The 25365-nt window shown below is 56.6% G+C and overlaps 5 protein-coding genes across 7 annotated transcripts; 4 read left to right on the forward strand and 1 right to left on the reverse strand.

Moving 5' to 3' along the window:
* Positions 1–48: 48 nt before the first annotated feature.
* Positions 49–4056, forward strand: RUNDC1 (RUN domain containing 1). Its single transcript, XM_027702216.1, has 5 exons — positions 49–424; positions 1054–1212; positions 1473–1671; positions 1924–2013; positions 2565–4056. The coding sequence occupies exons 1-5, from the start codon at positions 86–88 to the stop codon at positions 3425–3427; spliced, it is 1650 nt and encodes a 549-aa protein (XP_027558017.1). The 5' UTR covers positions 49–85; the 3' UTR covers positions 3428–4056.
* Positions 4057–4220: 164 nt separating this feature from the next.
* RPL27 (ribosomal protein L27) lies at positions 4221–6232 on the forward strand. The gene is made up of 5 exons (XM_027702223.1): positions 4221–4276; positions 4376–4458; positions 4593–4762; positions 5336–5446; positions 6142–6232. Exons 2-5 carry the CDS (start codon positions 4378–4380, stop codon positions 6188–6190), a joined length of 411 nt encoding a protein of 136 aa, XP_027558024.1. The 5' UTR covers positions 4221–4276; positions 4376–4377; the 3' UTR covers positions 6191–6232.
* A 644-nt stretch (positions 6233–6876) lies between these two features.
* Positions 6877–10127, forward strand: IFI35 (interferon induced protein 35). 3 transcript variants are annotated; one of them, XM_027702259.1, is made up of 10 exons: positions 6878–6995; positions 7081–7098; positions 7186–7239; positions 7505–7663; positions 7999–8109; positions 8400–8544; positions 8813–8946; positions 9137–9326; positions 9609–9715; positions 9835–10127. In XM_027702259.1, the coding sequence occupies exons 1-10, from the start codon at positions 6981–6983 to the stop codon at positions 10024–10026; spliced, it is 1125 nt and encodes a 374-aa protein (XP_027558060.1). In that variant the 5' UTR covers positions 6878–6980; the 3' UTR covers positions 10027–10127. The 3 variants fall into 3 exon arrangements, with proteins under 3 accessions (XP_027558058.1, XP_027558061.1, XP_027558060.1); XM_027702257.1 differs by having other exon boundaries at positions 6877–6995; positions 7081–7239; XM_027702260.1 differs by lacking the exon at positions 7186–7239 and having other exon boundaries at positions 6877–6995; positions 7081–7152.
* Positions 10128–10450: 323 nt separating this feature from the next.
* Positions 10451–14084, forward strand: LOC113976775. Its single transcript, XM_027702290.1, has 4 exons — positions 10451–10657; positions 10807–10910; positions 11228–13698; positions 14057–14084. Exons 1-4 carry the CDS (start codon positions 10480–10482, stop codon positions 14082–14084), a joined length of 2781 nt encoding a protein of 926 aa, XP_027558091.1. The 5' UTR covers positions 10451–10479.
* A 2055-nt stretch (positions 14085–16139) lies between these two features.
* VAT1 (vesicle amine transport 1) lies at positions 16140–23968 on the reverse strand. The gene is made up of 6 exons (XM_027702261.1): positions 23669–23968; positions 22664–22871; positions 22162–22332; positions 21983–22072; positions 20791–21032; positions 16140–20069 (listed from the first exon to the last, which is right to left on the reverse strand). Exons 1-6 carry the CDS (start codon positions 23966–23968, stop codon positions 19968–19970), a joined length of 1113 nt encoding a protein of 370 aa, XP_027558062.1. The 3' UTR covers positions 16140–19967.
* Positions 23969–25365: the final 1397 nt, after the last annotated feature.

Genomic DNA, 25365 nt, shown 5'->3' on the forward strand with positions numbered 1-25365 from the left:
CGCGAGGGGGCGCGCTGGCCCCGCCCATTGCCCCGCCCCGCGTCGGCAAGATGGCGGCGGTGTCACGGCGCCGGTAGCGGCGGCCATGGAGGCGGAGGGCGGCCCGCTGGGCCCCGGCGAGCGCTGGGCGCCCGTGGGCGCCGTGTCGGCGGAGGAGGAGGAAGAGGAGGCAGAGGAGGAAGAGGACGAGGACGAGGTGGCAGGCGGCGGGTCGCCGCAGTCGGTGCCGCGGCTGCGGGCCGAGCGGCGCCGGCTGCACGGAGCGCTGCTGGCGCTCGCCTCGCACTTCGCTCAGGTGCAGTTCCGGCTGCGGCAGGTGGCCCGGGCCGGCCCCGCCGAGCAGCAGCGCCTGCTCCGCGACCTCGAGGACTTCGCCTTCCGCGGCTGCCCCGCGCCGCTGCCCCACGGGCTCGGTGCCGCCCCGGTGAGTGCCCGCGGCCGGGCGGAGCGGGGCCTTGTTTGGGCACAGAGAGCACCGGCGCCGCGGGTACCGGCGTCCCGTGGCTCCTGGTCCCGCGCTGCCCGCCCCGGCATCTGTACGTGCGCGTGTCCCGGCTGAAGCCCGTTAGCGCTGCCGGCGGGGGCTCAGCAGCTGCGCTGCCCGCAGTGCTGGTGTTTGCACAGAGATCGGTGCCAGACACACTCAGGGCCCTGCTGACTCGGTGCCAGCTCGCAGGGACGTGCCCTAAAGCCCTGAGTGGTGTGTCACCGCTCCACTCCCACCTACGGCACAAGTGAGTCAGAGGATCTGTTATATGTAGGCATTATTTACATACACGTTATTTGGCCACTTTCTTCCTGGATCCCAGCCTTGTGGGGTGGGGTGTGGGTGCAGGAGGCCTGGAGAAGCACTTTCCTTGCCCTGTCAGATGAGGTGATGTGGCTGGCACCTCTCCTTGGTGCTTAGACACATTTCTTTCTCAGGCTGGTTTGCAGTGCTCGCTAGTGAAGTGCATGAGCTGCAGGAAACATTCCTCATGTCATGATCCCGTTCTCTGGGGCCTGGCTATGACAATAAGCCTTCCATTTGATTTACTGGTAACTTTTTTTCAGGGTGAGCGAGAGAAGCAGGAACAAATTGAGGTCCAGAAGGAGAAGCACAGAGAGCTGATCCTGCAGCTCAAGACACAGCTGGATGACCTGGAGACCTTTGCTTACCAAGAGGGCAGCTATGACTCTTTGCCACAGTCTGTGGTTATGGAAAGGCAACGGGTAAGGCTCACAAAACCTCCTGTATTTCCTAGCCCTTGTGAGCCTCTTACAGACTGTAGGTGCTTATCAATCTGTATTTCTTGTTAGCAGCTGAAATAGAATGTCAGTAGTTTGTCTACACTTGTGAACCTGTCCCGTGTCTTTTGCAATTTATTTCTGTGCAGCAGAGGCATCCTGTTTCCAAGCGAGTGTCTGGGAAAGGAGTATCCTGGGCAGCAGTGCCACATGGTGAAATCATGCTGCTCACTTGTATTTTGCAGATGATTATAAATGAGTTGATAAAGAAGCTGGACATGGACTTGAGCGAAGATATCGCAACGCTCTCTCCAGAGGAACTGCGGCAGCGGGTGGATGCTGCCATAGCACAGATTGTAAACCCAGCCAGGGTGAAGGAGCAGCTGGTGGAACAGCTGAAGACCCAGATAAGGGACCTCGAAATGTTCATCAACTTCATTCAGGGTCAGTGATGAGTTTTTGGATGAGCAGACTGAATTGCTGTGTAATTCCCTGACGCGGTCATGAGGAGGGAGGTCCCAGATGTTGGAAACAGCTTCTGGGTCACAGGAAAGTGACCTCTCTCTAAACTGATGGTGAGGAAAAGGACAGAGTAGCAAAAGAGGTCCAGAGAGGTCTGAGGAATGTTGACCTTAATACTGTATGCACAGCTGAAATTCATAAATGTGAAATAATGGTGTGAAATCCTTGTTGTAGATGAAGTTGGAAGCTCTGGTAAGGCAGAAGATGGACACTGTGACTGCGGGGGCTCCTACAAACCCAGCACTCAGCCTTCTGGGAACAGAGGTGGGCACCACTGGGCTTGGCGCTGCTGGCACAGTTCTGGCTGTCCCTCCCTGGAGCTGTGACAGGCACAAACCAGTCATACTCTGCTTTTTCCTGACAGTTGGTCTCTGTACTTCCCCAGTCCCACTGCTGAGGGCTTGTGTCTAGTTCCTTTACCCGCCCTCTATGTGATCCTCAGAGTAGTCACAGAGCCTGAACGTGAGGCAGAGAGGGTGGGATTGGTACTCAGCAGGGGTCAGGAAGAGAAGGGACTGCTGATAGTGCAAAACGCAGACAGATTGAGCAGCCCTGTCTGATGCATTCTAATTCATGCTCTTCAAGCTCTGAACTCCGTAAGCAGGTACTGTGAGCTGGGGGGATCCAGTTTGAGATTTCCCTACTTATCCCGTGAACTTACTGGAACTAAGTAGTGCAGCATGAGGTATCTGCTGCTAGTCAGAATGTTGGCCTGATGGAATTTGCAGACATTTACACTCCTTTTGTGTGTATGAACAAGCAGCGCTGTTGACTCCCTAACGAGAGTATGTTTTTCTCTTTTCTGACCTGGTCAGTGAACCCAGAAGATGCCAAAAGGATGCGAGAAACGGGCCTGCAGCTCATGCGCCGTGTGCTGGCTGTGCTGCAGATCTTTGCTGTCAGCCAGTTTGGCTGTGCCACAGGTCAGATCCCTCGCACCTTCTGGCAGAAAGACCAAGACAACAAGGACTTCTCCCCCTTAATTAAGAAACTGGAGTTGTCGGTGGAGCGGGTGAGGCAGCTCGCCTTGAAACACCAACAGGCAGAGCAGGTTGTCTGCTCTGAGCTGCAGGACATTCCCCTGGGAGGCAGAGACGAGCTGACTCTGGCTGTGCGCAGGGAGCTGACAGTCGCTCTGCGGGACTTGATGGCTCACGGGCTCTACGCCTCTTCCCCTGGCATGAGCCTGGTGTTGGCACCCATCGCGTGCTTGATCCCTGCATTCACCCCCTCGCCGCGGACCATGCACCCCTGGGAGCTCTTTGTCAAGTATTACAATGCTAAGAACGGACAAGCCTTCGTGGAATCCCCGGCTCGCAAGCTCTCCCAGTCCTTCGCCCTGCCTGTGACAGGAGCAGTGGCCACCACCCCCAAGCAGAGCCTGCTGGCTGCCATCCACACGGTGCTCACGGAGCACGGCCCCTTCAAGCGCAGCGCGGACTCGGAGCTGAAGGCGCTGGTGTGCATGGCACTGAACGAGCAGCGCCTGGTCTCCTGGCTCAACCTCATCTGCAAGTCTGGAGCTCTGGTGCAGTCCCACTACCAGCCCTGGAGCTACATGGCCAACACGGGTTTTGAGAGCGCGCTCACCCTCCTCAGCCGCCTGAGCAACTTGAAGTTCAGTCTCCCGGTTGATCTGGCTGTTCGGCAGCTGAAAAACATCAAAGATGCTTTTTGATGTGTTTTTATTGTAGATCATCCATTTTCCACAAGTAGGCAGCTGTTGGGCTCAAGAAGCCTGGCTTTTGTAAGACCCAACTTTGTCTCTTTGATATTTGCTTTTAGGGAAATCTTAGAGTGTCATGATGCTGGAAGTGTGTGTTGTCCAAGGTTGTCCCGGCAGAGCTGCTGGAGGCTGTGAGATGGGGCAGCACCTCCTTACCCCAGCCCTGCTGCTCTCAGGGGCAAAACTGCCTTGCCCAGGTGCCAGTGAGTGTTGGGGTGGGGGGCAGAGGGGACCTGCAGCTAAGCTCCCGTGTGGTTATTTTTCACCGTCTGTGCTCCACACGATGTACCCACGAGACCCCTCATGGAGGAGCGAGGCTGGCAGGTGTTGAGGCACCTCGGGGACTGCCCAGTCGCACGGGACTTGCGCTCTCCAAGGTGGATGTAGAAGACAGAGGCGGATACACAGGTGCCCTGGGCCTCCAGGGTCTCCTCCAGCAGCTCCGCAACCCGCGTCTCTCGGGCTGCCAGGCTGCTTTGCCCAACGGTCCGAGCAAATTGTTCCAGGCTTTTGTGCAAGGGCCAGCACGGCCCGGTGTCTCGCGGGGTGTATTAAATACCGCTGTAGTGCGTGTGGGCCGAGCCCGCCACTGTGCCGTGTGCTGTGTCCGTTACCGGCTCCGTTGCGCGGCCCCCGCCGTTCCCGGGGATGGGGGGCGGACACACACCCGGCCCCGCCGTGCCCGGTGCCGGCAGCGGCTCCCGGTGTCGCGGTGGAAGTGACGCGCGATCGCGCCGTGAAGGGTGGGGGCGCGGCCGCAGCTTCCTCTTCCGCCTTGGGCGCCATCGCGGCCGAGCCTCGGTGAGTGGGGGAGCGGGCGCGGGATCCGCCGCCATCCGCGGGTGCGGCGGGCGGGGCGCGGCGCGGGCTCGGCCTGACTGCGGGCTGCTGTGTCCGCAGAGATGGGGAAGTTCATGAAGCCGGGGAAGGTGGTGCTGGTGCTGGCCGGCCGCTACTCGGGGCGCAAGGCCGTCATCGTTAAGGTGAGCGCGGGGCTGATCCGGCGGGGCCGCTCCGGGCGCGGCTCCGCGCGGTCGTGCCGGGCGAGCGGGGTCCGAGGGGGCGGCACGGGCGGGGTCCCCGCGGTGCCACCGCCGCTGCGGCCCGTGTGTTTCAGAACATCGACGATGGCACCTCGGACCGCCCGTACAGCCACGCTTTGGTGGCCGGCATCGACCGCTACCCGCGCAAGGTGACGGCTGCCATGGGCAAGAAGAAGATCGCGAAGAGGTCCAAGATCAAGTCCTTCGTGAAGGTTTACAACTACAACCATCTGATGCCCACCCGGTGAGTGCGACCCCGACAGTGCTGCTGCCGGCAGTTCCGGCTGGAGGAGTCTCGGCTGCATCTGGGGATCGCGGTTCTTGTGTGCTCTAGTGAAGGCTCAGAGTCACTGAGGCTGTTAATGTGGCTGAGTGAACATGAGGCTCGGGCTCTGCAAAAACAGGGAGTTGGAGGTCTGAGGTTGAGGGGAAATACTAATTTCTGGAATGAGGCAGCTGGCTCTTAATTTAGCCACACGAACCTTCCCCTTGTTCAGGGAGTGTCACCAGATGAGCATTTGAAACAGCTCTGTCTGGGGCTGGCAGAGCCATTTCTCCCTGTGCCCTGGAGCTCTCGGAGCAGCTCCCAGGCACCACATTGGACAGAGCCATGCATCCCTCAGGAAGCGGTTGGCAGTTTTCTTTATGGGTTGAACTGGGGACCCTTTAGTGATTCAGTCATTCTTTAACTGAGAAAGCTTTAAGAATTCTAGCCTCTTGACCTGGCAGTAGTTAGACTGCTCTTGGCTCCCTGCTCGGTTTTCAGCCCTGTGCCAGGTACTGTGGCCCTTTCAAACCATGCTGTTCTTTTGCCCAGGTATTCTGTGGATATTCCCCTGGACAAAACAGTGGTCAATAAGGACGTGTTCAGGGACCCCGCTCTGAAACGCAAAGCGAGACGCGAAGCCAAGGTGAAATTTGAGGAAAGGTGAGCTGGGATCTCGTCTCTTCAGTGCTGTTGGTGCTTGTCCCCAGGGCAAGGACTTGGGTGGCTGTGCCACAACCTGCGAGTCCCCAGGTTGGCACTTGTGCCCCAGCTTCCTTGCGTGCACGTTTGGTGAGCATGTTCCTTCTCACTCGTCCGTGTGTGCAGCACTGTGTGTGTGCAGCATTGTGCTGGTGTGAGCAGGGCCTTTCAGGTGCCAATGGATGCTCTGGCATCCCACTGCCAGTTCATCCCTTCCCTCTCTGTCACTGGGCTGAGTGGCCTGGGGTAGTGCTTATGGTTTGCCTGGGAGTGCTCAGGTTACTGATCCCTTTTGGTTTTCGGTTCAGAAGCTCCTTCAGAGGAAGGAGCTGTGTAGCCTCAGACCCAGGGTGTTTCAGGCAGCCCCTGGTTACTGCCCTCCATGCAAGGTGTCCAGCAGGATGGCCGTGTCCTGTGCTTGTGTCCATGGGAGTGGCGGGTGTCCTTCATGAGGAATGTGGAAGCTGGCCCTTGTTTCCCTTAGAGTTTCAATATTTAAAGCAGGTCTAGTTGCAGCCTAGGCTTGGAGAGACCAACTGAATTGTCTCTGAGCAAGCTGGTTGCTGCTTCCTGTCTGTTTGGGACAGCTCAGGTGCAGGTTTGGTTCTGTTACCTGCTGGTACAGAGTCTTCTCTGACCTTTGTGTTCTCTTTCAGGTACAAAACCGGCAAGAACAAGTGGTTCTTCCAGAAGCTGCGATTCTAGGGGTGTAACAAGGTTGCATCAATAAATGTTTATTAAAAACCATGTTGTTTTGTTATTCAAAAAAAAAAAGCAGTGGTCTTTGTGGTATGGTTGTGCTTGCTCTGTGTCTCTAAGAGCTGGAAAGCTGTGGCTGTCCAGGTGAGTGTCAGCACTTGAGCCAAGGGTGCAGATGTCGCCTCTGGGACTGCCTTGGGGCACCTCCTGCACCAGGTGGGGCCAGGGCTGCTCTTCCCTCCTGCACCTGTAGGTTGATGTCATTCCTGCCACACTGGAAATCTCTTATCCCCATAACTGTGATGATTCCTGTGAGAGAAAAGGGGTGGAAGAGGGAAGGTGAATGGATGATTCCAAGTGTCTGCTGAGTGCAGGGTGATTCATGTGGAGACCAACCTGAGGGTGTTGGATTTTTGGTGCCTGAACGGGGTGGTGCTGGCTGTGGCCACCTGAGGGGGGAGCAGGGGCTGGCTCGAGTTGTTAAACCCAAGAGGAGGGCAGGAAGAGGTCGTGTGTGTATTTATTCAAGTGTTTATTTCGTGGTCGGTTTCGGGCAGGACAGTCGGGTGCTTGGGGGAGTGGAGTTCCGAGGGAGGGAGATGGGGTTGGTTGACGGGGTTTCGGGCCGTGGCGGGGATGACCCGGGCGGTCCGTGCCTTCCGCCGGCCGGGGCGGGGCGGGGTGGTGCCGCGGAAGCGAAAGCGAAAGGGAGCCGGCGTGGGGCCCCCCGGCAGCGGAGACCGGGCAGGGAGAGCTCCCCTGGGCTCCGGTCCGTGCTGCCGCCAGCGCCGCGGGGATGGACTCGGAGGAGGTGAGGAGGAGCTGAGCCGCAGGGACCTGCGGGGCGGGGGGCGGAGAGGCCGGGGCAGAACGGCTGAGACCCCTCCTCTGGTTAGGACTCCTTCGTCCGGCTACACGACGGCCCGGAGAGTCCCGAGCAGCTCCACAGGGAGATCGAGCAGTCCAAGGTGCGTCCGGGAGAGGGGATTGATCGGATGGATCCCGACGGCCCGGAGAGCCCCGAGCAGCTCCGTAGGGAGATCGAGCAGTCCAAGGTGCGTCCGGGAGAGGGGATTGATCGGCTGGATCCCAACCGCCTGGGATCGCCCCGGGATCTGCCCAGCCGGCCCTGGCCATGAAATCGAGTGTCTTTTCTTGGACTATGAGCCAGAGGCGGTGGAGAGGGCTAATCCCATGGAGAAGAGAGCCTGTCCTGGGATCCAGGCTCATTCCCAAAGGAGCAGCCTGTGCCAGGGCTGGGTGGCCAGTTGGGTGGCACAATGTCTGCAGGGTCTTACTGTCTGATGGTGCTTCTCACAGGAGCTTTACAGTCTTCTGGAGCAAGACTGTGTAAAACTACAAACGGCCAAGGAAGCTACAGAGCAAAGGACACAAGAGCTGAGGAAAGAGGGAAAAGTGCTGCATAAAATTCTTGAACATCAGATGTCTTTAAACAGAGGTGAAGAGAGAGCCCACCAGGTTGGTCTTCAGAGGATGTGTCTTTGGCTTGGAAAGGTGTGGGTCATGGAGGGGCTGCATCACGCAGCTCACTGCTCTGAGATCGCTTTGCTCTGGGTCTGGTGGAGGTTTCACAGGAAACAGGCCTGTGCTGGGAAGTGAGGCAGTGCCATGGCTGCGAAGGGAGAGCTGTCCTCAAGGGCAAGGAGCCAGGGCAGGGCTGCAGGCAGTCAAGAGCAGGAAAACGGTGTGGGTGAAGCTGTGTCCAGGAATAGTGCTGTGCTCAGAATGAGAAGTGTGCTGCAGCCCCTCATGTCCTGGTGTTCCCTTACTGCCCCCTCTTTCCTTCCTTCCAGATGGAGCTTTTTGCAGCACAGGAGGAGAACACCAGACTGATGAAGGAGAAGCAGGTCCTGAAAAATAAACTGGAAGAATTGAAGAGGGTCCCCCAGGGTGATCTTGCGATGGTAATAGAGTGTGTGTGGGCGCTCAGGTCTGCTGGCAAGAGTGCAAGCCTGACTGGAGAGGCTGCCAGCAAATGCAGCTGGGCACTGTGTGATGACTGGCACAGATCCTGCTGACAGGTGGCTCCTTTCCAGAGCCAGGAGCTCCAGTCATGGCTTTGGGACTCCAGGCACAGCCAGACCATAGGAGAGACTCTGCTGAGGCTCTCCAGCTGTTTATTTTGAACCATGAGCTTGAGACATGCCTGTGCAGGGTCTGGTCTCCTCCAGGTGCTGTCTGTACTTGAACCTAGATGCAGTCTGACTTGCCAGAGAAGAAAATGGTGTTTAAGGGACTTGCAGCAAACAAGGAGGACATGAACAAACTGATGCTCACCCCACGAATCTGCTACCCTCTGCCAGGGGGCTCAGCTCTCATCACCTTTGAGAAGGCAGAGGGTAAGTGTGAGAAGAGCACTGCCCTGGCCTGGTGTCCTGCTCAATCACTTTGGGGCCTGCCCTGTGTCCCCTCCAGGGCTCGGTGCTGCCCCTCCACCTGTGTTGTGTGGGGCTCCTCCCCGAAGCGTTGCCTGCACTGTGTCCTGTTCTGCAGAGCGCTGGGAGCGGGCAGTCACTGTGCTGGGGCTTCTCCCTGCTCTGTCCTGTCCCACAGACTGCTGGGAGCAGGCAGTCACTGCCCTGTGCTGGGGGCTCTCCCTGCTTGCAGTGGCCCAGAGGATCATAGAGGTGAAAGAGCACACAGTGGAGCTGAGCTGCTGGGAGGAAGTGGAGGACCTCGACCAGTGCAGAATTCGAGTGCAGGCAGCACCTGTGGAGATACTGCTGCCATCTGCCCTGGAGGTAGGGCCCGAGAGCCTGCTGCATCCCATGCCACAGAGCTGCCCTGGGCACAATGCTCCCCCCTGCTCGAGCCTGCCACTGCCAGGGCACTGCCACCACCAGGGCACTGCTGCCAGCCCCGCTCAGTGCTGCTCCCCTGAGCTCTGGGGCCGGCCCTGCTCTGGCACTGAATGGCCTGTGCCACTCACAGATCAGCCTGACTCAGAGCAGCAGGAGCATCCTTGTGTCTGACCTGCCCAGCCTGGACATCACTGAGGAGGCACTGCTGGACAAGCTGGAGCTCTTCTTCAGCAAGAAAAAGAATGGGGGCAGCGAGGTGGAGAGCAGGGAGTTCCTGGGCGACTCTGACCAGGTGGTGCTGACCTTCACACAGGATGGAGGTGCGTGGGGTGTGCTGAGCTTGGGCGGCTGGCAAGGGTGGAGCAGCCCAGCCTGTTCTGGAGGGAAATGGGCCATCTCCTGAGGGCAGATGTAGCTGTGTCTGAGGAACAGGGAAGGCACAGTGAGCCCAGGTTGTCCTGCCTCCCCTGAGATGATGCTGATGTAGGTGAGCTTGATAATGAGTTGGGCAGTGTCAGCCTTGGTGCCTATGCCAGGGACATAACCTCCCTTGGAGCTCATCTGGGGCCTGGGCAGTTCAGGGCTTTCCTCTCCATCTTCAGTGGCAGAGCTGCTAATTGAGAGAGGACGCATCCAGGTTCCTATTGTGGGAGGAAAATACGAAGTCAAAATATCACCATGCATGAATGGAGACATCACCAACTTGCAGGTAAAGGCACGAACCCTGTGCAAGCAGCACCTGCCAGCCTTTGCCGAGGCAGCACAGGTGGGGGCTCCTGAAGCACCTCTCCCTACTCCACCACACAGCTCATCCCTGTCTCTGTCCAGTTCCAGCCCTCCTGCTGTCCCAGGACTGTCCTGCTCTCTGGCATTCCCGACGTGCTGGCTGAGGAGTCCATGAGAGACACCCTGGAGATCCACTTCCAGAAGGCCAGCCTCGGCGGCGGGGAGGTGGATGCCCTCGCCTACGTCCCAGCAGGGCGGACGGGGGTGGCCGTGTTTGTGGAGGACACAGGCTAGTCCTGGCCATCCCAGGGCTAGTCCTGGCCATCCCTGTCAAGCCGAGACTGTGGCGCTCCGTGTGCCCCCGGGCACGGCGAGAATTAAAGCATCTGGCGAGAGCACCGTGTCTGTCGTGCTGGGGTCGGGCCGGGCCGGGAGCTGCATGCAAGAGCCGTCGGGGAGGCCGGGCCCTTCCCGGGATGGGGGCGGCGGCGCCGGGCCCCCGGGCCGCGCTCTGTGGGGCCGGGCCGTCCCGCGGGGCCCGGGGAGGTGCCGGCCGGGGCGGGGCGGCCCCGCTTTCGCTTTCGTTTCCCTGCGGCAGCGGGGCCGGGGCCGGGCAGGGGCCGCAGAGCCGGGGTGTGACGGGGCGGGCGAGGGCCCGGTGCGGCGAAGCGGCGGAGCCGCCGCTGGGGCTCCCGGGAGGCTCCCGGTGGCCGCGGGGCCCGGCGGGCGCGGCCGCTCCCCGCGGGCATGGCGGGGCGCACGGTGCGGGTGCGGGGCCTCCCTGCCGAGCTGCCTCCGGACAGGGTGGCCGACAAACTGACCATCCACTTCCTGCGCTCCCGCAACGGCGGCGGGGACATCGCCGAGGTCCGGATGCTGCCCGGGCCCCCGCCCTGCGGCCTCATCACCTTCGAGGCGCCGGAAGGTAACGGCCGCGGGACCCTCGGGGGCTCTGTCCTGCCGTCTCCTGTCCCGCCATCCCCTGCCCCGCCGTGCCCCTGTCCCACCGTCCCCGCAGCCCCGCTGCTGCCCCTCAGCTGGGCTGACGCAGGTTCGGGTGGCTTTTCCCACCAGTGGCCCAGAGGATCCTGAAGCTGAAGGACCACGTGCTGGCGATCGGAGGGATGCAGTACCCACTGGAGGTGACCCTGCACACTGAGGAGCTGAGCCCCGATGAGGTACCGGCTGTTTGGAGAGCTCTCAGTGTGTAGAAATGCAGTCACATCTCTGCGTGACTTCCCCCTCTCATTCCTTGGTTGCAGAAAGCTTTTGACAAGTGCACAAGGTTGAGGAGTCACTTAGTGTGGGTCTTTCGGTCCTGCCTGTATCAGGCTCCATCTCTCCTGAAAGCCAGATGCTGAGGGAGAGAGATGGAGGACTGGTCATCTCTTCTGTCATAATAATACAGGGGTCAGGTGCACTTGCCTTCTCTAGTGCCTTGGAGGGGGGTAATTTTTGCTCCTTGCTCTCTCACTCCCTTGCTATCTACTTGCAGATCTTCATACGTGCGTGCATGATAATTGACTATGGCAAGCTTCCTACTGGCAAAACCCTCCTGAGGGACTTGCACAAGGGCTACAGCAATGTGCAGTTCAACTTCGATTCTAAAAACACACACTGCGTAGTCCAGGGCCCATTCACTGAGCTGCAGGCCTTCAGCAGAGACCTGCTGGGCAGTCTGAACCTCAGAAGCAAAGCCACTGGGGAGATCCTCCCGCCAGGTTCCAGCCGTGGGGCCAAAGAAATGGGAATGCACGATCGTCAGCAAGTGCCTGACTCCACTGAGTCAGCAGAAGAGACAGCAAAGCTGCCAAATGGGGACCAGATGTGTGAAATGACAGCTAAAATCCCATCACCTCGGGGCCCAGTGGATGGGGAAGCTGTGGAACAGCTAGAGGAATTTTCTCTAGTGCTGGACTTGGACATCTACTTGTACATGCAGAGGTTCTGTGCTGCCGAGTACCAAGGTGTGCTGCGCCAGCATCGCGTGGATGTGGTGGATGTTAGCGGCGATGGCATCACCATATTGTACCTCCAGCCATCTGGAGATCTGCCTGGGGACATGGAGGCCTTGCGAGAGGCCCGCCTGGCCCTGCAGCAGCTCTACCAGCAGCTGGAGGTGAGCCTGCGCAAGGAGAAGATCGCCAAGAGAGGGCTGGGAATGGACAGCCAGGCACTCAGGGCTCTGACACGCGAGCTGCAGAAGCTGTATCCCCAGTTGCTTTGCCACGAGGACGTGAAGCAGATTTATCTAATTGGAAACCTCGTTGATGTGTCCCAGGCCAAGCAGTACCTTCAGCATTCCATCACCAGGAGAGGTGCTGCACACACAGTTGATGTACTGAGCAGCAACCAGCCCTCAGACCCTGCAGCCTCCGGCACCACAGAGGCTCCGCTACATCTGCCCAAAGTGCCTGTGGACTCCTCAGTGACAAGGCTCAGCTCAGGCAGGCCAGAGCTGAAAGGTGAGCTTAAGCTAGCTGCCAACTTCAGTGCCCTGAAAGCTGACAGGTCTCAGGCTGGCCAGGGCCTCTTGCTGAATCAGGACTCTCCGCCGGTGGGACAGGTGCAGCTTTCCAGGAAACACTCATCAGATGCTCCTGGTCTGAGGGACCCAACAGCACTGACCCAGCAGTATCAGCCTCCTGTCCCTACAGCAGGTGAGGTTCTGGGGTCAGCAGCAGAGCCTCAGCGGAACGACCCCACAGAACGGGACCATGTCGAAGGAGGTGTCAGGCTTCCAGGACACAAGGTGCTGTCGTCCTTTGGGGGCAAAGAAAACAGCACTTCACAGCATCCTGGGGACTCTAAAGGCTCAGGTCCCCTTGGGCACCATTCCCTCGCTGGCACCTCCAGCACCTTTGATGTGACAAGGACCTCTTCTGCTTTAGACTCCAAACCCTCTGCATCCAGGCCTCTGCTGCGCCGGTCCAACAGCTTCTCCCTGCTGAGGTCAGAGGAAAGCAACAAGCCCCGAGACAGTGGCAGCAGCAGGGTGAGTGAGGAAATGAGCCTGGACTTTCTGCAGTGGTCTTACCTGAGAGACACCTGCCGTGTCACTATCGACAAGCTGTGCAGGGGGGGAAAGGTGCAGATCTCAGAGCGCCGTGCTGGGGACTGCGCAGTGCTGACACTGCAGGCAGAGGACAGGAGCAGGCTCTTCCAGGCTAAATGGCAGGTGGAAGCTCTTGTGCAGAAGTGCCCTGACCTGGTGTGTCAGAGTCTGAGCTACTCGGAGCTTGCTGTAGATGGTCCAGATGACAGTGCCCTGAGTGAACTGTGCAGCCTCTTGCGAGGAAAATCCCTTCAGGTTGGACTCCACAAAGACAAGTACAAGCTATATCTTGTTTGCCCCAAGGAAATGCTGCCAGGAGTGACTGAGGCCTGCCACGTGTTTTCTTCCAGGAGGCTACGTGCCCTGAAGTCTTCATCTGTGTCTCCAGGACCAGAAAGTACAGGGCAATCAAGTGTCATCCAGCCAAGTAGAAGCCAGGACACGGTGCTGGATGCAGCCCTTCCCAGCAGCCTGGAGTCCCTCCAGATGGGCCTGCAGCACCTGAACATCAGCAATCAAGCAGTCCCCGGTGATACGCTCAGGGCTTCCTGGGTGCCAGAGACAGAGGGAAAGAGGTCCCCCAGTCCTTGGAGGTTCCAGCAGGCAAGGGGGCAGGAGGAGGCCAATGGCCGTGTTGATTCTGGGGCTGGGCAAGGAGGAAGCAGCCTTCTGAACCCTGCTGCAGGGAATAAGCCAAGTCCTGCTGGTCTGAGGGAGTCCCAGGAACAGCTGAAGACAAAATTGTCCCTGGGGGAGCCTGACATCGCCCGGCTAAAACAGGTTTTGCCAGACAGATTCCAGTTTGCAAGAGACAAAGGCAAGAGCCGAGGAGGCCACAATGAAGCGACGGGACAGCTGCGCTCCCCAGTCCCTGCGGCTGAGGGGGCTCCTCACTCCCTGCCCACCTGGCTGTACAGGGCCACGGCTGCTGAGCTGCCACCAGCTGCAGCCCAACAGGCACCTGCAGCAGAGCCCAGGGGCCAGGGAAGGGCACAGCTCCCAAAGGGCAGGAGCAGTGAGCAGGAGGAGCCTGACCTCCCATCACAGCAGAGAAGAGACTCCAGCCTTGGACAGGAAAGCGGCACGATTCCCCTGGGCCGGTGTGATGCTTGCCAGGGCTCAGGGGTGACCTGCCAGGGCCCCTGCGGTCATGCCTTGTGCAGGACGTGTTTTGCAGCAGATAGTGTGCAGCCAGCATGCTGCAGCTCCTCCTCAGCTGCCCCGAGTCCCAAGATCCCGGGGACATTCAAGATCTCCACTCTGTCTCAGAGCCTGCCCGGCTACTATCGAGACCTGACGCTTCAAGTTGCTTACAGCATCCCTGACGGCGTGCAGGGGGTAGGTACCACCCATGGGGCTTCCCCATCCTGCAGCACACGCAGGGGGTCTGTCAGGGTGGTTGGGGTGAGGGCAAGTGTGTGTGTAGTTGGGGGGAAAGGGCAGCCACAGCTCCCTACCTCATGGGGAAAGCAGCAAAGGTATTAACCTGGGGAAGGCAAAAAGCTTCACACCAGGTCTGGGAGCAGCTTGCTGCTTTTGAAGAGGAGAAAGTATGATCTGTTTTTAGTTGACAGTGACTATCAGCCCCTGGGGACCATGGTCGTTGGTGTATCTTTCAAGCTGGCGCAAACCTCAGAAGTCCTCTCAGAGGCACAGCACTCCAGCCACTGTTTAAAACATCTTATTCCTGTTCTAAGGTTGGGGACCCTCGCCCAGGACAGTCTTACAAAGGGGGGCATTTCTGTGCCTTCCTACCTGACAACAAGGAAGGGCAGAAGACAGCAATGCTGCTGAAGAAAGCATTTGAGCATGGACTGACATTCCAGATCAAGTCCTGCAATGGAGAGGAAAGAGTGACATGGGGCCTTATCCCACACAAAACCTCCTTTGGTGGAGGTAAAGCCAGGTATGGCCCAGCTCATCCTAAGTTTTGGGTATGGTTGTGGTTTTTTTAGCAACTAGAGGAGGGGAACCATGGGCTCAACAAATCCTGGCAGGGGTGGCTCTTCCATGCTCCCACAGTGGCAGAGTTGGTGCCTCCCTTTGCTTCAGCTTGCAGGGGAGCTATGGTATGGCAGACTGCCCCTGGCATCCTCCAGCTAGAGCAAAAGCCCTTGCCCATCCCACACCTGTAAGTTCCTCACGGACAGGAATTCCAGGCCCTGTTCACTTACAGCCTTTCCCGTGACAGGGCTCTGGAGCCAGCACTGGGTGCGAGCTGTGCCTGCAGGTGTAAGCAGCTCCCAGGAGCAGGACTTCCACCCTCAGCCCCTGCTGAAGGGCTGGGGCAAAACCAAACTGCTGCTCCACCCTCTGTGATTTTGGCACATCAGCAGGATTTACAGCACTTCCCCCTCTGCTCCACAGGAACGGCTACCCGGACGCGCAGTATCTCCGGGAGGTCCGCACAGTTCTGAAGAAACTGGGCATTGCATGAGACTCCCATGGCCACAGCCCATGGCTTCGCTTCGCCTTCCTTTCCTGCTGACAAAACTGCAGCTTAATACAGACAGCTCAGGAAAAAGCAGGTGTTTATCCAAGGAGCTCCTGTGTCCCCACAGGTAGCCAAGAAATCTGCACGTTAGTGACAGCAGCACCTCCGTCCCTGCCCCACACAGGCCTCAGCGTGGATCAGCACTTCCTAGAAACTCCAGCTCCTCCTGGCTGTGTGTCCTGCCAGCCAGTTACACAGCTGATTTCAGCTGATTTCAGGCTGAGCCCTGTGTGGCTTTCAGCAGCATGACCCAAACCTTAGCAGGAGCCTGTGCCTAGTCCAGCCCCAGCTTCTGGAAGTACCTTCCACCTCCTACAGGCAGGTTCCAGTTCAGCTGCTGCCAGAGCCAGGGCCAGAGATAAGCTGTCATTAGTGTCAGCTCTTCATGCCTCAGCAGACAGCCTCATGCTTCAGCCCCTCTCCAGCACCTGCTCTGGGGCCAGCAGGTGACCTGGTGCTCTCTTGGGGAGAACATTAACAGCTTTCAGCACCTGCAACAGCTGCCTCCCAGGGACAGCCTCTAAGTGGAGAAACATAAATAAAAAGGATTTATTCTCACGTTCAGTAGTGGTTGTTCATGGCTTGTCTTACCCTCAGCCCAGGCACCATCCTTCAGTCCCACCTGGCTACAGAGACACCTCAGACACAAAGGGCAGAGCTCAGCTAAGGGCTTCACAAACAAAAATCACCATAGCTGCCTTCCAGAACAGCGTGTTAGGAGCAACAATTAATAGTTGTCTTCCAGAGCAGAGGCATCTCCTCATGCTGGGAGAGTCACACTTTATCAACTGAACCTGTCCAGAGGCCAAGCTGAGGGCAGAGGGTTCATGCCAACAGAAACCTGAGCAGTGTACCATGGATGGTTTTGTTATGCTTTTAATTACCATTTGAAACACATAAGGCATATGGTAACATTTGAGAGAGGAGCATTACACATAATCATGTAAACATCAGGGGCACACTTCCTTTCTGTCCAACTTGGTTACACACACAAAGCAGAATATATATTTTTAAACAAAGATTTTCCATAGGATGTCCGTAGGATGAGCATCACTCATATCACATATCTGCAAATCAACATGACTCAGACAGTACAGACCAGACCATATGTTGTAAGAGGCTCACTCTAATGTGTTTCACATCATGCTCATGTACTACTTGCCTGTCACACTTTGCCATCACGAGGGCTCAGCACACCAGAGACTTCAGGCAACCAGTGGTGTAACACCTATGATAGCAGCTGTCAGTGGGCCAGAATTCTGCACCAGCTGAAGCCTAAGACCCACAGTGCTTCCTACTTGTCTCTGGTCAATCCATTCTAGTTTAACACAGGTGTCTGAAACAAAATGTACAGCCAAACTCCTTCCCACAGTACTTGGCACGGGCTATGTTCCTCCAGCCGAGTGGAGGCTGCCTTTGCTCCCTTCCCCTCCTGCATTCAGCATGCAATGTAAGCAAGCTTCAGAGAAACCAAAGAGTCAAAAATGTGGCAACAGCTGCCTGGTGAAGCAAAGACCAGCAGCACCAGTCTGGGAGGCCACTGCAGCAATGACAGGAGAGGCACTTGCACAGGCACCCCATGCCGAGCCCCCTGTGGCAGGCAGGGCCAGGGACCCCTCCTCTGCTCATCAACCCCCTACTCACACTTTCCACTTGTACTCCTCACGGGAGAACCTTAGAGTCAGACAATCAGTAAAATAAACATTAAATTGCACTTCTGATAGCTGGAATGGCACACGTGATTAAGGACAGGAATCTCCCACTTCCTCAATAGCACAACTTTGCCCTAAACGAGCAACGTTGAGTGGAATGATTTTTATACTAGGGTTTGTTTTTGGTTTTTTGCTTTGGTCCTTGTATACAAACCTGCTGGTTAACTTGATTAAGACCCTTGAAGTTGTTTTATGTAGATTCTATACCTACTGTCCCATAAAAAAAAAAGGTAAAAAAACAAAACCAAAAAACAACCAACAGCACCCGCCTAGAGCAGAGCATCGAGCAGGGGCAGAGGAGAGCAAGGTTACACTTAATCTTGGTCTTTCTATAGAAAACACTGTTGCTACCAAGGGACACAAAACAGCCAGTGCTGGACTCTAACACACAGTAACTGCTTGGCATTCTTCCTGCCCCGATAAGGGCTTCAGGAATTTGTACGCAGAAGACACGTGAGCAGATATAGGGAAAAGGGATTGTTCCCAGAGAGCCAAGGCCAGGGCAGCAGATAAAGCCTCACTTGAGGACTGCCAGGAGCCAAAGAGCCACCCTGGGGGAGACAAGGGCTCTACAACAGGTCTTCTGGAGTGGGGAGCACAGAACCACCAGGACAGCCCTGGAAAGGTTAGAACACCTGGGAAGAGTACAGCTCATTCACAGAAATTCCAATGACATCACCAGCGTTCACAAAAGAGAGCTAGCAAGAGTCAAAACAGGATTTTGGCAATATACCTGGCCAGAATGGAAAAGGCCCCAGTGACTTCCTAGTCATGTAGCAGAAGGCACTGAGATGCTGTTTCCTGTGGGTCAGGGGGGTCCGAGGGGAAGCCGTGAGGCTCCTGGGCCACACCACCCAACCCAAGGCCATCCACGTAAGGCACTGAGCACGTGCTTGACCCAAGAGTAAAGCAAGGAGAGGATGTTACTGTGAAACACACTGGGATAGTTTTCCTTTTCCCCAGTGAGCAGAACCTGAAGATGTGCAGGGTTGGGTGCCATTTGAGCACGCTGCTCTGTCATCAAGGTAAGGTCCAGTTTCTCAGAGGAACAGGTCCAGACTTTCCGTTTCAGCAATTTGGACAGTCCTGTTGTCAGACCTAGTAAAGCAGCATTAAACACTGTTGGATTTAATCTAAATTAGCACGACGGGGCAGATTGAAAGAAGCAGCAAGATTTTGGATTCAGAAAGTTAAGAAGTTGTGCTTGCGAGTTCCATCAGCCCGTATTTATGAAGTTCAAGAGATGAACTGACAAGGATCTGTGAGAGGGGTCCAGCACTCCTCTGAGGTTGTAGGGAACGGGGCTGTGTCAATATTTAAAGTCAGCCAGGCAAGCTGTGCCTACGCATTTCTAAAGAACTCTGCACTGAGTCCAAGCACCTGAACTACAAGCTGCACTGATAGACAGGAGCCCTGCTGGAGGACAGAGCAGGATGAGGAAGAAGCCATGGTCCTTCCCTGCACAGGACCCCCAGCCCTGTGTGGGCTCTCTCAGGGGCCAGGGGGGCTGTGTGCAGGGCCCTGCACCCGCCCTCCCTGGGCCCTGGGCCCTGCCTGGGGGTTGGTTAAGCAGGACTTCTGGTTGCAAGGTTTTGCTCCTGAAGCCTGAGTTCTTCCATGATGAGCAGCTCTTCTTGGTGCCCTTGGGTTTACCTTTTCAAATCCAAAATGAAGCCCAAAAGCCCACAGCACCTACAATCCATGACAAAGCCTCAAAAGCAAAGTACCAACAGCACCAGAGTTGCCTGGGACCACAAGCAGGGTCCAGTGGGAAGCACAGCACCACCCAGGACTCAAGATGCTCACAGAACTGGGCTTGGGTCTCTGCACAGCTCCATTTTCAAATGCACAGAAGAAAAGCAGAAGAGAAACAAAGTTCTGCTATAGGAGGAACACCACAGTCAGCTCCTAAACCCTCAGTGCTGGAAGAGAGCCCAAGGGTCCCATGAGTCAAAGATTCACAGGAAGAGGAGTCAAGCCCTACTGCAGCACTGAACCCCAAGCTGGTGTGAGTGTTCCCATCTCGATGAAGTCCAATTCAACACTGCAGCCCTTGGAAACACAAACAGGAGGGTGAAGTTTAGCCTTAGCAATATCAACTTGGAGCCCAACATAACAAAGCACAGAGCCAACATCAATTGTTCAAGTGGTTTGACACAGTTGAGTCCTTATGGTCTCCAAGAATCAGACACAGTTCAGATCTCTCTATCCAGTTTGGAAATAGAAAATGGACAAGATCAAGTTACCCAATTGAAACTCTTCTTCTGTACTGAGACACAGCCCAGCTCAGCCTGTCAGGGTATTTGCTGACTGCAAAGAGAAGTAACTGCAAATTAAGCATGGTATGCCAGAGAGACTCCAAATTAACCAGGATGGTCAAGGCAAAGACAACATGAGTTGTTACTACCTGACTGTGTTAGTGGCCTACAAAAGCAGAGGGGAAAGAGCAGGGCTAGTGTGAACAGGAGAGAAACCCCTGCTTGAATTAAACGAGGCCAGCTGTGCTTTCCTTTGGCTGTGGAGGAAACACCCTACATTTGGCCAATTCTCTGCTGAACAGGCTTCACAAAGGTGACAGTGAGAACACTTCATCGGGGCTCAGTTTCTGCAGAGATACTTGGCAGTTGCTACAGCACATTTGGCCATGACTTTACAGTGACAGGCTGTGCAGTTGTTAGTCACCAACTGCCTGGAAGCTTCAGCTGCACTGTGAGAAAAATAAGGTCAGTTTGGAAATTCAGTAGAGAAACAAGTGATTAGAAAACCGTACGAAATAAACAGCCTTCAAAAGAGAGAGCAGGAGGCATATCTGGCAAAGGGTCAGTCACAACAAGAGCATGCAAACCTCATCTGAATGATAACCATGATGTTCTTGTACTGGTGAAGATGGAAGCTACTGATCTGTCCATTTTCAGGTCCCAAAATGATCAGGGAGTTAAATCATGAATTCATAATCTGCATACATCTCTTTTCTTTAGTTCTCTGCTTTTTTGGATTCTTCCTTCGGTGCTTCAGGAACCAGGATGACTTTTCCAACATTCCTCTTTTCTTGCATCTGCCTCATGGCCTCTGCCACCTGGAAGCAAAAGGAATCTGGTGAGACCCCCACCCACCCTGCACAGTGCCTCCCTGCCCTTCCTGGGCCCCTCAGTCCACCCAGACCAGTCTAAAGGATAACCCAGAGGCACCTTTCCCTGCAGTTCAAGCAAGTGCCAGGCCTGGAATCCAAGTTTTCCTTAAGCCTCTCCATAAGACAGGTATCAGGTACGAATACTGACTGATCATCACTAAGTCCTTTGCTCCCCTGCAGCGAGTCCTGCCCCAGCATAGGATTTCCAAGGGAAGAGCCTGACTTTGCCTGGACACATCCATGCAACACTGAGCAGAGCTGCTGAAAAACCTGCTGCTCCCTTCCAACACCCTCATTCTGCTTCACTGTCAGAGCTCTTTTTCACTCTTGGAAGGGCAGCAGCAACCAGGAAGGGGCTCCATTATGCATCAGGCTGGAGTCTGCCCTGAGCCTGCACCCTGTAATTAAGCAGACCAGATGGGAAGGTTGTTGCAAGGAGCACAGCTGAGCACCTGCCCTACTCCACAGGGACACTGTCTGGCATTGCCCAGCTCTGTGCACTGGAGCAGAAGAGCGCAGCCACTTTACTCACCCACAGTATCTTAAAAGGAAAAAGGCACTGAATGTCTGCAAACAGATGGTTATCGAATATTTACAGCAGTTCAGCCCCATGAACAAAGGTGCTCACTCTGAACTGCTGCCAGCCTGTACATTAGCTCAGACTCACCTGGTCAAAGGGCCATACAGAGTCTATTTTAGGCTTGATTTTTCCTTGACTGTACAGGTTAGCCAGCTTGGCTACAACACTTCCCATAAGCTCAGCTTCTTCAACCATATATCCCAGGTGGTAGCCACACACTGCCTTGTTTTGTTGTAGGAGCTGCAAGGCATTGACGCTGAACTGGTTCCACCAGGTTTTAGCCATAGCCATGAGGTTCCTCTTTTGCCCAGTAATCAGGTTTGCTGCCCCTAAAAAGAAGGCAAGCCACAGATGAGCTGGAATACAACACGAGAGGCAACAGGCATCCCATGGAACAACTCAGACAATGCACAGGGGAACAGCAACTCACTGTCCAGTGATGGACAGAGCTGAGAACTGGATTACATGAGGCTCTGCCCATCTGACCATCAGTGGAAACAGGCACCTGTCTCAGCCTCAAGAGAATCCAGAATCTGGATTATCAGCACTCGTATATATCATAAAAATGTAGAATTCCTTTCTTCATCCCTCCTAAGGCAGCAGCAGCTAGACTGGAGTATTGGCAGGGACAAGAAAGGGTTACAAGTGTCACCCAGCCAGGCTGGCAAGACAGCTCTCCCCTTCTCCTACAGCCCTCCTTCTTCAGGGGAGTCACACACTGCAACGGCTGCAACAGCAGAAGCAGCACACTGGTGCAAGTGTCTGGAATACCACTAGGGATTGTGTGAAGGCTTTGTCTGAAGGCTTTGTCTATGGGACAAAATCACAGTGTTCCAGAGCTGGGGAATGGAGAGATAAGTATTCAGTAGCCTCAAACCTCATCACCCACACATCCTCTAGAAGAAAAGCAAGGCTGTGCATTAACTCAGCCCAGACAAAGCAGCTGTGCCTCTGTTCCTCCATGAAGACATTCCAGCTTCCCCTGCAGGCACTGGCTTGTACTCAAAGAGAGATCTTGCCCTGGGAGGGAAGAGCCTTGGAGCCTGTAACCAGAGCTCTGGGGACAAGACACAAATCTCACTCCCCTCAGTGCCTCACCCAGGGGAAGCATCCTGAAGACCTCCATGAAATAACAGAACTGCAACACACAGAGCAGCCAGGAATAGCGATGGTCCCTGACAGCACAGGCATGGAGCAACACAAAGCATTCCCATGAGGATCCCACCCTCGTGGTCCCCCCTGCACAAGCACTGGGTGTGGGCGCGGGGCTCACACGCACCGTAAGTGATGACTTTGCCCATTGGCTTCAACAGGTTAAACGCTTTGGTTGTATCGGATCCTCCAAGCGGGTCCAGGACAATGTCAACACCTAGAGAGAGAGAATTGATAGTAGCTAGAGGTTTCTTTGTACTTGAAAGAGATGCAGGACAGTTGCAGAAACCCTCCACCATGTAGTACCTTTGGGAGAGATTTTCCGCACCTCCTCTGCATAATCCATAGTTCGGTAGTCAATGGGGTGAGCAACTCCACTCTCCCTGAGGGTATCGTGCTTGGAGGCAGACGCTGTGCCAAAAATGGTGATGTTTTCTACAGTCTTGCACAGCTGGATGGCAGCAGTTCCCACACCACCTGAAAACCAGCAGCGAGAAAGCCTCAGAAGCAAACAGCCCCAGCAGTCAGAAAAACCTCTGAATAGGTAAATTATCCCTGTTTGCAGTGATCACGCACTGGTGACAGCCTGCAGAACAAAGGCTCCTACTGGTGAGGCTGATGCGTGGGACACACTGGGAGAGGCCAACCTCAGCTGCTGGGAAATGGGGTCAGCATGAAGCCTGCACCTCTGCCAGGTAACATTTTGTCAATCTGGCCACATTATGATCACTTCCTTACCCACACCACCCATTTGGAAACTGCACGGTGAGGCCAAGAGTCTCAACACGGGCTGTCAAGAACTATTTACCTGCAGCCATGTGGATGAGGACACTCTGGTTGGGTCTCAGGTTTCCAAAGTCAAACAGGACCATGTAGGCAGTGATGTAGTTGACAAGAAGAGCAGCCGCTTCCTCAAAGCTCATCCCCTCAGGCATTGGAAAAGTCTGAGTGGCCGGCACATTCACGACTTCTTGCCAGAGCCCTGACCGAGCCAGGACCATCACCTTATCGCCAACCTAAATTTGGAGGACAAGTGGGTCTAAAACAAGCTCAGGGCTAGCAGAAGCCATCACAGCATTGCCCTTGGTATGCCACAGCCAGTGCATGCACGCTGTTCTCTGTGCAGAGCTCTGCAGGGACTGCAGCAGCCCTGGCTCAGGCAGGAGCCCACAGCATGCACTCTGCTCATCGGGAGACTGCAGCACAGCACCTCTCACCACAGGGTGAGGATACACCACGACCCTCAGAGGGATTGCAGGCACCCCGGGCTCTGGTTTGTAACCAGTGTGCTGCCTGCCAGCTGCCCAAACAAACAGACCCCTAAATAAGGCAAGAGGGCTTGTTCATGTCCTGCCCTCCTTGCGCAATTTGGGAGCAGGAGTCTGAAGTCTGAACTCCGCCGAACATTATTGCTGCCCCTTGTAAGGATCATCCTGCCAAGAGGCAGGAGCCTTGGGGTGACGCTTAATAGCATCAACCGTGGAAAAACATGTCCAACCTTAGGAAAACCTCCTGGGTCTAAGGAACACGGCCGCTCCCAGCTCCTCCCCGTGGCTCTGGCCCCTCAGCCCGGCCCGTCGGGCGGCGGCGCTTCCGCCGTCCCGGAGCGAGCGGGACGGGCAGGGCCGTCCGGGGGATTCCTCGCCTTTGTCCGGGGCCTTTGTCCGCCGCCGGAGCCTCCGCGGGCGGCATCGGACGGGCCCCTGGACCGGGCTGAGCACCGACGGGGAGCCCCGGACCCGGGGCGGGCCCCGGTGGAGCGGCCGGGGGGCACACGGGACTCCGCAGCGCGGCGGGGCCGCGCCGCCCTCACCTGTCGGTCGCGGACGCCTTCGCCGACGGCGCGGACGGTGCCGGCGCACTCCAGGCCGGGGCAGACGGGTGGCGGCGGCAGCCGGTCGTACAGGCCCTGCCGCGCCATCACGTCGGCGAAGTTGAGGCCGCAGGCGCGGACGCTCACGGAGACCTCCCCGGGCCGCGGGCCGGCGGCGCGCCGCGACTGCACCTTCAGCTTGTCGTAGCCGCCGTAGCCCGTCAGCACCAGCGCCCGGTGCTCGGGGGCCTGCTCGGACTCAGGGGCGGCGGCGGCGGCCGGGGCGGGCTCGGTGGACATGGCGGAGCGGAGCGGAGCGGCGACAGCGGCTGCGGGCGGCGGCGGCAGCGGCAGCGGCGGTGACGGGCGGGGAAGAGCCGGGGCGCGGTCGCGGGGCGGGGCGGGCAGCGCGGAGCGGCGGCGGCGGCGGGCGGGGCTGTCCCGATCCGCCCCCCGAGCCCGGTCCCCAGGTCGCCCCCGGCCCGTCCTCAGCTCCGCCTTTTTTGTCTTTTTTATTCTTTCCACTTTTTTTTTCCGCTAAATGATTCCTTCCGAGCAAACAGAGTGCTTGCGTCCTTCCTGGGGACAACGCTGAAAGGGCGGTTTTACTGGAGCATCATCTCCCCGAGTTACTTCTACAATTTATAACTGCCCTGCGGGGCCGCGCTCCGGGCTGGGCTGGCTCCGGGAATGCCGGCGGCTGGGGCTGCTCAGGAAGCAGAGCACAAAGGCAGGAAAGCAGACAGGAGGGCAGAGCCTGGGGCAGGCTGCGCATCGTCTGGCTCTGCTGTGTGGCAGATTTATGCGTGTTTGGGTGGCTGCAGTGGGAACAAGGAGGAGACTCATGTCCAGTTGAACGACAGGACCGCAGTCCTCCCCTGAGCTGCTGTCCTGCTCTTTCCAGCCTCCTGCTGCCCTCCCTCATCCCCTGAGAAAGGCTGAGGAGGATGTGCCACAGCTGGAGCAGTGCCAGCTCCCCTGCCTGGCCCTTTGTTACACCTCCCTTTATTTCTACACGGGGCTCTAGCAGTCTTTCTCCTCTGCTCTCAAGGACATTGGAACAATGAACAGGCAGGAGACACAAAAAAAAAATTGCCTGGCAGCGGTTTGCTGGTCAGAAGGCAGCTGCCTGTGCCTGCTCCCAGGGCTCTCTAAGATAGAATCCCAGAGGCCCAGGCCCACAAAAGCCTTCCCTCACATGGTAAGACTGCCTGAGACCCCACTGGGGGCCAGGGTCTGGCTGCCAGACATGGCAGGGCTCTACACATCCCCAGAAAGTGTTGAACTCAATCTATCTGTCTGGGTTTGTTGGCAACTCAAGGGAAAGATTCCTTCTGCCTCTGTTCTGTGTTTTCCTCACCTGTATCTGCAGTGTTGAGAAGCACAGAGAGGTAGACACAGACAAGATGTCCCAGTTGCATCACACGTACCAGGAAAGCTGTGCCTCCTGGGTGACACTATGCCTGTATCACAGTAAATTACGTTTACTGTGATTGAAAGGTAGAGCAGCAGGTGGAAGAGATCTGACACAACCCCTCAGACATACCTGCCACTCACAGCCGCAGTTCCCTGCACTGCTGTTTTGATCACAGAGACAATGGAGATGGTTGTCAAGCGGTAACCGAAGCTCAGGGAATGGTGGCTCATTCCTCACGCTGGCAGCAGACTGAAGAAATCCTCCCAGCACAGAGCATTAT

Source organism: Neopelma chrysocephalum, unplaced genomic scaffold (assembly GCF_003984885.1).
Source record: "Neopelma chrysocephalum unplaced genomic scaffold, ASM398488v2 Primary Assembly neopelma1_182, whole genome shotgun sequence".
In the NCBI taxonomy this organism is placed as follows: domain Eukaryota; kingdom Metazoa; phylum Chordata; class Aves; order Passeriformes; family Pipridae; genus Neopelma; species Neopelma chrysocephalum.